Source organism: Sceloporus occidentalis, unplaced genomic scaffold (assembly GCF_023333645.1).
Source record: "Sceloporus occidentalis isolate IW3139 unplaced genomic scaffold, rSceOcc1.0.p SCAF_3, whole genome shotgun sequence".
Classification (NCBI taxonomy): Eukaryota; Metazoa; Chordata; class Lepidosauria; order Squamata; family Phrynosomatidae; genus Sceloporus; species Sceloporus occidentalis.
In genome coordinates, this window is record NW_028316983.1 from 94,195,264 (window position 1) to 94,208,184 (window position 12,921).

At 40.2% G+C, this 12,921-nt stretch overlaps 1 protein-coding gene across 3 annotated transcripts in view; it reads right to left on the reverse strand.

Annotated features, from left to right (window-relative positions):
• The window catches only part of LOC149316436 (GPI-anchor transamidase-like), a 170,913-nt gene that overhangs the window by 140,706 nt on the left and 17,286 nt on the right, over positions 1 to 12,921 (reverse strand). For all 3 annotated transcript variants that reach the window (XM_089515469.1, XM_089515468.1, XM_089515470.1), the window contains exons 4-8: positions 12,090 to 12,225; positions 8,122 to 8,233; positions 7,513 to 7,609; positions 5,822 to 5,939; positions 1,191 to 1,301 (exon numbers count right to left, since the gene is read on the reverse strand). In XM_089515469.1, coding sequence (XP_089371595.1) covers positions 1,191 to 1,301; positions 5,822 to 5,939; positions 7,513 to 7,609; positions 8,122 to 8,233; positions 12,090 to 12,225 — 574 coding nt within the window. The remainder of the gene's footprint in view (positions 1 to 1,190; positions 1,302 to 5,821; positions 5,940 to 7,512; positions 7,610 to 8,121; positions 8,234 to 12,089; positions 12,226 to 12,921) is intronic.

The following is a 12,921-nucleotide window of genomic DNA, read 5'->3' on the forward strand; positions in this document are numbered from 1 at the left end:
AATATAACAGAAATGTAGAGAAAGAAATCTCTGCTTTGCAGAAACAGGCTATTCCTCCTTCTAAAAGTTCTGAGGACAGAAAAATCAAGTGGCTCTGGGAAAATTATTCACACAACTCTCACACTTTGGACAGAAGGTCAGGGGAATACTGGCTGTGATATTATCACAAGAAAGTTGGTGATCACATGTTCTGATCTCCTAAAATTTCACAATAAAGCGAACAACTGGGGGGACAGGGCTGCCTAAGTTAACTGTAAAGTAATTTCTTCCATGCTGATTTTAAGTTGTGCAATAATTGCATTCTGTGCATTGCAAAGGGTATCCCTAACAAGTCCCCCTGATAGCATAAATAAATAAGACTCCATAAATAGATCAGTAAGGAGGCTTCTAGCAAAGAAGCATAGGATTCAGGTCTGCTAGGCAGCCATGTTTCTCTGTTAATCTAAGTATCAGTGACTGGTGTACACCTAGGCTATAATCCTAAGGATACTTACTAAACTACGTTCTACTGAACTCAGGCAATAATACATAGGATTGCACTGTTACAGTTTCAAATTATTTATGTGGCTCACATTCAGGAACTCTCCTTGCTACCTTCTGAAGCAAAAATTGTTTGTACAAGCCGAACATATGAACCTGTCTATATGTTTTGAACACCAAACTCTAGAATACCTGAATATTGGCCCTAAATGGCTAGGCTTCTCGGAGCAAAGGTCTGAAATATAAGGAGGACCAAAGATTCAGAACCACTGACTTAAGCCTGGTCCAGACCGGCACTTTGCACTGGCCTGGCTATGTACTAGGGTTGCGCAGGGGCGGAATAATGTGAATAACACAAACCTCCCAGGTGGCAAAATTCATTGTTGTATCAGCAGATATTTATCTAAGTACCAAGACATTATCCACTATACATGACTTCGAATCTGCTGCACAACATGGCCAACCTTCTGGACAAAACTTCAAGAACACACAGGGTAGAGGCTGAAAGGAAGAGAATCACTTCTTTCAGCTTTTCTGCTGATGGGACCAGTTCTGTCAGAAGACATACTTAATTGCATATCCTCCGGCTTCTGAAGTGCTGAAGGGAGTGGAAACTGTGCATGACTGTTTAAAGGACTATAAGTTAAATGTAACAGCTTTACAGACATGGTTAAGCAAACACTTGATAAACCAAATGAGTTAGTACTTACAAGGTCATTCATATTGGTCTGGCTAGCTGGATGAATCTCTTCCAAGAACTCCAAGACATAAAATGTATACCTGTCCATCAAATGTACACCAATTCCAAGATCTGGTTGATGCTGAAAAAAGAAAACCACCACCCCAAGCATTACTAAATATGCTACATTAATGAAAAAGCAATTAAAAAACAATGTTGTTTAACAATGAGCAAGAGTGCACTATGTAAATACAAAGCTTGTTAATTATACTTTGTAGACAACCTAATTATACAAAGACTGGCCAAAGAATGAGAGAGAAATGGCTAATAATTAAAAGGCCATCATGAAAAGTGAAATATAAACCAATCAGCTTCATACATAATGATGTGCCTGTTGAACTGTTTGCACAGAATATTTCTTAATTTCCCCACTGCTTAAAACATGCCAGTGCCTACAAAATGATGCCACAGAAAGTGCTACTGTTGAGGTTTCCAGACATTCTGGCAGTACAATTCGCCACATTCTTGCCTGCTCCCCATTCTCCACTTTCCTCTGTCGTGATTGGCTTTTGGAAGACCCATCTTTATGGTTACGTTGGAGAAAGTAAAATATTTTCCTACTTGTGCACAATTTATTGATTGTTTGTTTGTTTAGATTATTTATACCCCACACTCTTTAGCCACAAAGGCTCTAATTATACAAAGACTGGCCAAAGAACAAGAGTGAGTGGTTTACAAATTGTTAATTTGACTGTTCCCAATCACAGGTTTACAATCTAAATAAAATAAAACACTCAAGGGAAAAAGAGTGACAGTGGAAGAGGGCTTAAGTCCAGCAGATACTGCCAGGTCTTCTCTTGAATCTAACCGACCCAACCTCCCTGCAATTCTGAGGATATCTTCTTGAATGTAAAATGGGCTGTTTGGCTATATATAAAACATATATACATCACACTCTCTGTGAAGTCTGTAATCAATTATTTTGATATTTAAATCATCCCCCACCCGGGGATAAGAGCAGCCTGGATATGAACTGTCACAGTTTTGGCACTCAGATGGAGATGTAGCAGGTTCTGGCAGCCTTAGGTACTTCGGCACCCATTGTGTAGCATGGGAAGGAAGCATAAACACATACACTGAGCAATATGTGTGCATCAGTCGGTCATCAAAGGTGTACTATAGGGCCTCATATCTTTTGTCTGGTAAGCAATTACCACGTTTGTTGCATGAAGAAAGCTCCACTCCTTTTTGTTATTTAGGATTTGTTTGTTTGAGGATGAAGATGATAGGGAGGTTTGAATCAGAGGTTCAGCAGCAACGCCAGTAGCCATATTCCCCTCCTCATACACCCTCTGCATGTTCAAAGCATGTCAGAACAGACTCTCCATAGTTATCATATACACACAGAAAACACTTCCACATGACAGCATGACCTGACTTACCTGGGATTCCACTCTTGCACTAAGAGTTCTGTGTAAATACATTAGTCTGTATGTGCCACTCATTCCAACAGGCTTCGAATGTGTGGATGGGGAGGGCTATAGCTACCAGGGGAAGCAGGCCTAACCCATATAGTCCCACAGTCCTTTCCATATATCATTTCAATGTAAGGAGGGAGTAGTGTTTGGCCTCTTAGCCTGCCCAGGCCTTGAGATCCTCAAAAGAGGCCCTTCTCTCAGTCTTACCATCATCACAAGCACAGTTGGTGGGGATGCAAGAGAGGGCCTCCTTGGTGCTTGTCCCTAGATTCTGGAACTTCTCCACAGCAGTCCTTCCATCACCAGGCAAAGACTTATTTTATTCTTTTCTTCTTCTGATAAGCTTTTAAAATGGATAATTTTTAAAGAATGGGCCGAGGGTGCTGTATTGTTTTTCGACGGAACTCTTTAACTGTTTTTGCTCTTTTAAGGGTATTTAATCTTTTTAAGTATTAATTTAAATAATGTTAACATTGTCAACAGTTAATGCCTGTTTAATGTTAACTTTTTTGTATGGTTTGGCTGTACAGTCGTCCCCCAACATTCACAGCTTGAACACTCACAGTTTTGATGATTTGCGAGGTCAAGGTCACCATGTGCATGCACATGTGCACTTCTCCTCCTCCTCCCTCTCGAGCTTTTCTCCTTCAGAGGTAAAAAGCCCAGGACAGAGGGAGTAGCCAGGAAGGGTGCGTGCACCAATCCTGCCCCTTTCCAGGACTGCCCTTTCCAGGCAGCTCTCCATCCTGGAATGGGGCATGGGGGGTGTTCTTCCACCCCTTCCAGGACCGAGAGCTGCCTGTTCCCCAGGCAGCTCTCGCTCCTGAAAAGGGGTTTGGGGGGCTGATCCTCCACCCCTTTCCAGGACCGAGAGCTGCCCAGTTCCACAGGCAGCTCTCCTTCCTGAGAACAGACTTGGGGGGGGGGGGCAATCCTCCACCCCTTTCCAGGACTGAGAGATGCCTGGTGAACCTGGCAGCTCTCCCTACTGGAAAGAGGCGAGGAGCCAGTTAAAGAGATGGGAGTGCAGGGAAAATAGCACACATGTTCCTGCTCCTCTTGCACCACCCATCCATCCCTTTAACTGGCTTCCTGGGGGTGAGGTTTTTCATGGTTTTTCCACATTTGCAGGGGTCTTGCACCCCTAACCCCTGTGACTGTTTTTTAAAATTGTAAGCCACCTTGAGATCCAACTTTGGGAGGAATACAGGATAGAAATTAATACTAATAATGACCTGAACTTCTCCCCCTGCATGCTGAACAGAGTCTCTTTTGTGCAGCTGCTAGCAATATATGCATTCCCAGATTGAAAAAGAAGAAGCCTACTGTTCTAGATGAAGAAAGGAAGAAAAAGCTCTCTTTACACAAAAACTTTAAGCTCCTAAGAAAGGGAGAAAGATCTGTTAGATAGGTCAAGCTCCCGGGAGACTGAAATATCTAACAAATATTTCTCCCTTTTTTTAAATATTGTTATTTTAGGATTTTGCACAATCCAGAAGTAGAAATCAAATGTATCTATGTTCCCAGAGGCAACTCCAAGTGAAACACAGTCCTTTTAGCAGAGCTTTATGTTTTTATGAAGCTCTCCTATTATTTTCTATTAATGTATAGATATGTTACACAGTGTATATACACACATTACATAATACATGGTGGCTCAAGTGGTTAAGGTGTTGACTCTGTTGATTGCAAGACTGGCAACTTGGCAGTTCGAGGCCCGGGTGCCACCTGATGGGGTGAGTTCCCATCACTAGTCCCAGCTTCTGCCAACCTAGCAGTTCAAAAGCATGCAAATGCAAGTAAGTAAATAGGTACCACTCTGGTGGGAAGGTAAACAGCATTCTGTGCAATCATGCTGGCCACATGATCACAAAGTAGTCACTGACAATGCTGGTTTTTCAGCTTAGTAACAGAGATAAGCACCGCCCCCTATGGTCAGACACAACTTGACAACCTTGTCAACGGGGAATACCTTTACCTTTTATACACACATATGCAGACATTTACATGTTACACAACATACAGTTGCAAACAAACACAAGCATAGTTCTTGCAATTACAGAAATTTGACATTACTTGGCTTCTGCTAAATTGGGCAAGACAAGCGTCTGGGAATACTTCCACCAATCAAAGAAATGACCTCACCCATTACAATTCCCACCAATCTCTTCCACTATCCATGACAGAGTCATGCTTTCTGTATAGCCTTATCTCCCAGCAATCTATCCTCCACTGTTCTGCAGTAGCAATATGTTGCATACACACACACACACACACACACACAGAGTCATCCCAATCCAGATCCATTCCTGACCCACCCATCCCATGAATCAGGAAAAATCGCATATACTCAATTCCACATTTATTATAATGGCTGTGTGATCCCACATACGGTCCTGCATGCACACTTCAGACACGCACACCATTTTGTCCTTCCTGGCTTGCTGTCCATGAAGGATGAAAGCCGCAGGCGCCAAGTCCACAAACAAGGAAGGGACAAGTGTGTGTGTGTTTATTATTTGCTAATGTAACTGTGGCCAAAGGTAGAGCAGAGCGTTTGCATGCTCCAGAGCCCTACTGCACACCGTGGGCACCATCTTGGCACGCTGCCATTTACATGAGGTGTGACACGATGTTGCTTGTGCGTGGCACACAAACAGCGCCACGTACAAGGGCATCATGAGGGTGCTATGCGACCTTTTCGGGGTTCTTTTCCAAGCAGGTTAGGAGCGTAGCATCCAGGGGCGGCACAGAGCAGCTCTTTTTGGGCTGTCTGTACAGCCCGAAAGTGTTTAAACCTAGAAGAAAAACCAGTACTTTTATCATCCTGTTTAGTTTGATCCTTAAAAGCAGAACATGGGAAATATTACTTTTTGGATTAAGCCTCTCAGAGTCCCCCTGTTGGCATAAAAAACGTTAGTTGCCCAAGCTCTCCCTTCATCTTGGGTACATCCACACTGCAGAAATAATCCAGTCTGACACCACTTTAACTTTCATGAATTGTAGCCTGTTATGTCACCAGAGCTCTCTTACAGAGAAGGGTAAATATCTCACAAAACTACAGTTTCCAAAATTCTGTTGCACTGAGACATGACAGTTAAAGTGGTATCAAACTGGATTATTTCAGAAGTGCAGATGAAGCCCTGGATATCATTACTGAAGATAACAAAAGATATATACTCACCGAAAGTGAGTCTTCTCCAACTTGGCTACTTGCCAAAGCCATTATATTGGGAGAATAAAACCGTTCATACATGGATGCACCTTGGCACGTGTCAATGATAAATAGTAACTCATTGTACCTGGTAAGAAATAAGATTTTTTTTTCCATTCTGGGCCTATTCTTAATGCTGAACATTTTAATCATTTTACAACTAACAAGTATTACAAACGATCCCAGGACAGGTCTACAATTGCCAGAATATTCCAGGTTGCCCCTGGAGTATCCTGGCAATGAATTCACCCTGAATTCACCGCTTACCTTCTCTTTTTTACTGTGGGTTTTCAGCTTTCATAGTGGACAACAGGGGACTGCATTCCTACACAGCTCCTGTTTGTCACCCAGCACAGCTGCTGAGGTCAGAACAAGATGCCCAGCCACACTATCAATGCGGAGCACCTCATTCTGACCTTAGAGTGATTTGTGCCCACAGCAGCAGTGCCAAGCAGCTCACAGGGACCACAAGTGAAAAGATATCATCGCTGTGAAGAGAGCCAAAAACCCACAGCAAAAGATTAATTATTTAAATGCAGGTTAGGGGGAGGAAGCCCCAAACTGGATACGGCTGTTGTGAAGACAGACCAGACCGGAGTTGGCGTTTTAACCCTGTGTCATGTAAGTAGCATACAAGAAGGCCAGGGGGAATTAGGGGTAAATCACCCATGTAGACAAGCTCTAAGTCCCTCTAAAGCAGGTGTGGGCAAAGTGCAGCTCTCCACACATTGTTGGACTGCAGCTCCCATGAATCCTAGGCAGCAAAGCCCACAATGGGAGACAATGACCCGTGTAGACTCAGAGTAGCAATATCATTCACTCAAAATTTTATTGCTTATAGCCATAGGGCACTGCAGGTCAGCAAAGCAGAATACAATACAGTAAGGTTTCTACATGGCAAAATACATAATATAATGAATTTTATGGCATAAATCTCTCTCTGTGTATGTGTGTATAATATTAAAAAGTTATAGAAATTTGATCATTGAGAGGACCATAATACAAAGCACCCACCTTTACAATCACATGACTTTCCAGACTGAAATTAACAAATGCAAGGTGGTTTAAAAAATAATCCTGTGACACATATCTTATCAGAAATAAACAAGTATGTGCAGGACTGCAGCCTGAAGAATTCAAACTCTCCCTTTTATTTGATGTCAATGATTCCAATTAATTTTTATGGGAAACTACCTTCACTAATCATCTTTGTTAAATATTAGATTTTTTTTAAAGTGTGTTGTGCTTTTTAAATGTAATCAATGTTTTTAATATTAACATTTTTCTTCATAAAGTGTGTGGGGAAAATCCCAACTCTTGAACAATAACAATGCAATTTAATGTTATTATGAAAAAAAACTAGTAAAATTAGAGTTTCATACATAGCACCATAGTGTATTAATGAATGTTATTAATTAAGACTTGAGAGTGCATTCCTAGTCCAATTAAATCAAAGAAAAGGAACTATAAGAGAATAACAACTCCATTCACTGAAAATTCATATGCCCATTTTTTTCATAGGGTCCACTATGGTTTGAAGTAGGAGAACTGCAAATAGCCATTTGTAATCATTTTTAAGTAAACCAGGGGAGACAAAGGTGTGTATGTGTGCCTATAATTTCCATATACTTAGTCACAGAGAGGCAGGGATAAAAGAGTACCTCCTTTTCTGCCACATTTGTTCAAAGGCATCTGCAAGTTCTACATTTGTGATTTCTTCAGAATCCTGAAATTTCAAGAAGCCATTCCCACCATGACCTTGTGAGGAAAAACAAATTGGTGTGCTTTAAAGAAATGTTTATTTTACATTTATTAAATTTTTGACAGAAAGTTTAGACAAGCAGTAGGCCCTGACAGCAAGCAATGGGCTCTGACACACATCATATGCATGGTTGTTGTTAACGTTGCTGACAGATACCTATGCAGATGAACAAGAGATTTCCAGTTCATTGATACATGCTACATTAAATCTTCTGTGCGTAACAAAATCAGAATTTTGGTAATGTTTTTCTAAATGCTTTTTTCTAGATTTTTTATATGTTCAACCAATAATTTGACATGATACAAAGAAATAGGTTTGGGTATGTTTATCTGTTTTTTGTAGTGCAACTTTGCCCTTTGCCTTCTTCAGCCTAGCAAACACTATTTGGAAGTGAAGCCATGCAGTAAGATTAAATATATAGCTCATAAAGTAATAGGGCAATGTGACAGACAGTGTTTGAATGTATTGTAGTGATTACCATGCAGCATGCTGAGAAAAATACAATTACCTGTCATATATATCAGAATATTGCTTCTGTCATCAGAAAGAAGACGCTTTGAGCGAGGTGCACTTGCTGGGATTCTGCCTGTTAATACTCTCAAAAAATTTTCCACAGTAACCTAAGGACAGAGAAATAACAACTTTCTTATCATACCATCTGTATATTTAATACCTTCAGACAGAGATCTTGAAAAGAACCATTCTAACATGCACAAATTCCTAGTGCAGTTCATTAAAAGACTGATATATTGGACTGCACTGCAAGATTTCTGTGTCACCAAGCATGCTGGGGAGAGGAGGGTTCATCCAATAATTTACATACTTTTTGTTACCGAGTAGTAACAATTATTAGAGAAGCCTACAATATCTGGCATATGACTACCACCATTCCAGTTCTCCTAATATGCGTTCATTAATCTGAACACCTGTCACATTCTGTGGCTTTATCTATGTGAACTGATCTACGCATTTGCTTACCCAGAAACATCACTATGCGTTACCATGGCAAAATGTTAATAAATATATTTTAAGGCTTAAAAGAATTTGAGAGACTCTGGGAAATTAAGATTCTGGTGACTGAAACATTTGATCAGAGAGTGTCCATCTGGACAGCAAGTGAGAATAAAAACGTCTATGAAACGCCACATCTGCTAATTCTGAATACAGATTTATAAGGTTCAAAAAGTGCTCGCATCATCAGGCTCATGGCAGCTATTAGCAGAAAACAAAATCTCCACACGCGTATCATTACAGATCAATTCTCCTGAAAATATCTTCCTATAAAACAGTACTTCTCAAATAGTGGGGCGCGCCCCCCAGGGGAGGTGCGAGGCTCCATAAAGGGGGGTTCGTTTGACCTCGGCAAATAACAATTTTATAGACAAATGATACTATTTACTGTTGTGCGGGGGGCGTGAAATGTTTTCTTCTTCCGGGGGGGGGGGGGGGGCATGACAGAAAATAATTGAGAAGCACTGCTATAGAAGAACATTTTCTAATTCACAGACCAAGAAGATGTTTGCTCATGGACTGCAAATACCTGTACAATATCTCCAAGGCATACCAAAACGTTATAACTGTGCCCATTATAAGCAACAGAAAGAACAACTACTTTCTTATGAAATGTCTTAGGTAACTCTATGATATGCAAGACACACACACCTCACTGATTAACTTTCCGTTTGTCCAGAATCATTTAGCAGAGTAAATGCTATTATCAGAGCGCTTGCAATGCTTAAAATGCTCTCATTACCAAATTACTTCTTCATGCTGTATGTAATTTTGAATGAGCTCCTGCTTTTGCCTTATACTGAATAATAACTCTGACTCTTGCTTCAAGAGAAGTCAATTAACCTAAGAGTTATCACCTCCAAATTTCCATCGTTATCTGAAACCAATGCAGACACTTAAGATTTTACATAAGTTACGAATTACTTGTGTGATAAAATAATAACTGAGGCCAGATATCTTATAAAAAAGTAAACTGTACTTTGAACCCTTTAAGTTTATATTATTTAAAATATAATATAATTCAAGCTTTTCAAGCTTATCAAATAACCCTTTGCCATATTGCTTAGAAAGAAAGAGAATCAAGTTTCTCAAACAAGCACAGAAAAATGTTAATTGACAGAGAGCTGCTGCTTGTTCTGCTTCCTCTTCTTCCAAATGATAATGTCCTTATTACCTGATGTACATGTGGGCTAGGAATTCTTATGACTTATTTTCAAGGTTAATATAATATGGTCTTAAGAGACTGGTTTTTGATACTATTATTCTCACTCATTGTTATGAAATTTGAAGGAAGTTTAATAAAGAATACTTCAAATGCCTCTGTACTGTATATACTCTACATTCTAGAAATTTAGGTTAAAAATCAACTTAAAAAATGTGGGCTGACTTATCCATGGGTCAAAGTAAGTACTGTACCTTAACTCTTGCTGAAAAAGGAAAGCCCCCCTTCTATAGTTGAGTGGCAAAAGGTGAGAGCTGAGTCTATCCAAAGAACCTAAAAGAAGCACTGACCACTCTCTACAGTCTCTGCCACAACACGACTTCTGGACTTTTTGAGTGCATGGGCAGGAAAATGGTGGCAATGACAGCTGTCTGGGCCCTTTCCCTCAAAGGAGCACCAAGAAAGTATAGAGTGTTGGTGCTTCTTTTGGGTTCTCCCAGGGTAGACTAAGCTCTCACTGCTCTATACAGAGAAGGGGATGGTTCCTTTTTCAATAAAAGTGATGGTACAGTATTAACTCTGATAAAAAAAAAGAGTCCATCCCTTTCTCCGAGTAGAGAGGCAAAAGGTCTTTTTTAATGCTTTGTCAGGAAAATGGTGGTGGTGGTGGCAGTGCTGGCACTTTCACCTCTCTGCGACATGACTCTCAATTTAGCCACATCTGTTGATGCAAACGTGAGCGTGCAAAGTAAACCTGGACACCTTGTGTTGAATATATACAACTGTTAGCTGCCAGAGCATGCCAGGAAAACAGCTGCTAGAAGAAAGGCACACCGACTCCTGGCTTATCTCCGTAGAGTCACTTTGCTTATTTGTTGCCAAAGACACACGCAAGAACAATCACCAACACCATCCACCAACTACAAACCCATAAAATGTACAAACGGACATCTGAGCTTATACACACATTTGCCATCTGGCAATCTAGCTCAACCCCTTCCTGTACAATTTCTGTTAAGGAAAATGCAACATGGGATATACAGTGACTGAAATAAAACATGTATGTGAGAGTCAGGATGACTCAGCAAAAGCAATTAGAAGCCACACAGGTGTAAAAGGTAATGTAATTAGCAAGTCCTAAATGCCAAGGACAGAAATGCAAAGTGAATAATTGAACACACCTGAGAATTGTTAAGTGGACAAGGTGAGATGATGAAATCATTAATTGTGGGATGAACCAAGAGAACCAATGAAAATGGTTGTACACGCCCACTGGGTGGAAACTGACAAGAGTGGGTGGTGTTTTCCAATAACTATAATAATGGCTATGAATCCCAATGTATTTTGTGGGTAGTAGTAGTGAGGAGTATTATTGGAGAAGTGTTGGATAGTTTTGGAGCTGTATATAGTAGAATAAAGTAGATCTTTTATATAAGACTACTGAGTTGTCTGGTGTCTTGAGTCAAGAGACAAGAGCCAGCTGGATCCTGAAGAAGTGTGAAGACTTCTGTGGAAGCAAGAATGAGAAGGCTTGAAGAGTTTGTCAGGGTCTTCAGCCTATTCTCTGTAACTCTGCTGCTTTAGAGCAAAGCTTTAACCACTGGCCAAAACTGGTCAGCGCCGGTGCGTAACAAGGTGGTGAGTTTGAGCCAGAGGTGAAGAGCTACAACTCCCATCATCCCTGACAATTTCCTGTGCATTTTGGAATATCTTCCCCTTTGCAAAGATGACACAGTATATTTACAACTTGCTACGTGCTCTCTGGCACACACTGTGACCTTGGACATCACCTGCTGGTTTGAGTCCCAGAGGCAGCCAATTCTAGGCTTCTGCAAAGTGAATAACCAAAATGTTACATCTGAATATTTTCATACACTCTAACAACATCTCATATCAAAATTCATAATTTTGGCCCCAAAAACCTGCCCTTGTCTTATATATGAGGTTAACCTAGACATGATTGGATGAATATATACAAATGCTACTTATTCTGGAAACTCGAAAATAATTACTACAAAGTTATAAAGATTTTCAATACAACAATCCTACAACACACAATCAAGAAAACTCTTATTGTAAGGTAATAGCTTCTTTCAAAGTTCATATCATAAAAATATGCTGATATAATTATTGAGCCAATAATTTAAGAGTTGGGAGGACCAGCCGGTAGAATTTGGGTAGAATATCCATCCCTTGACAAGAGGAAGTGGCTGCAGAAACTACATGCTGAGTGGGCAGCCTATCAATAATAACTTTTCCTACCAAGTGGCAAAGTTGTATTCAGAATTTTATCATTACTTAACCTCATAGCTTCTGTAATCCACTTCTACGTCATCTCCATAGACATTCAGTTCCATGTTTTTGTGACTAAAAACAGTAGCTGGGCTTGGATTTCGCGGGTTACAGGCCATATCATCTGCCAGCATCAAAACTATATGACTGTTGGAGAGAAAAATAATGTATTGTATAAGATTTTTAATACAACCACCACACCCCACAGACCCAAACAGCAAACATAAAACATCTGCTTATGTTGAAAAGTGCTTTCACCATTGTATATACAAGGCTTTTTGTGACTAAGCTGACATGCACACAAAAACAAGAATAACCTTTAAGATTTAATCAGGAGAGTGTATTTGGACAACAAAGGAAATGTAAATCAGTTTAAAACAGTATACAGCACTAAAAATAGCTTAGTTTAGAAATTATTGCAAGAACCAATATGCAGTTAGGTCACCCAGAGAATAAATCTATGATATCAGCCAATTGTGTTTGTTCATCTCCATCACATTGCTTGCAATGGTGGCCGGTGGCTTCCATGTCAATGGGATACCCCCACTGACACAGAAATTCCAAATATTAAAGTCCAGTTTTTGAAGGAGCTAGCAAATATATTGACCCCCTTTCCCCAAAGCAGGTTTGGACCCAGATGCCATTACTCCCATACTACTATGGGGAAGGAACGTAATTCAGTGGTACAAAATATGCTTTGAATATGGAAGGCTCTGTACTGAACATCTCTAGTTATTTTATTCTATATATTTATTTTATTTACTTCATTTATTTGTTGCCTTTCTCCCAGAGAAGGATCCAAGGCAGCTTCCAGAAATAGTTAAAATAATGAGGCAGGACAGA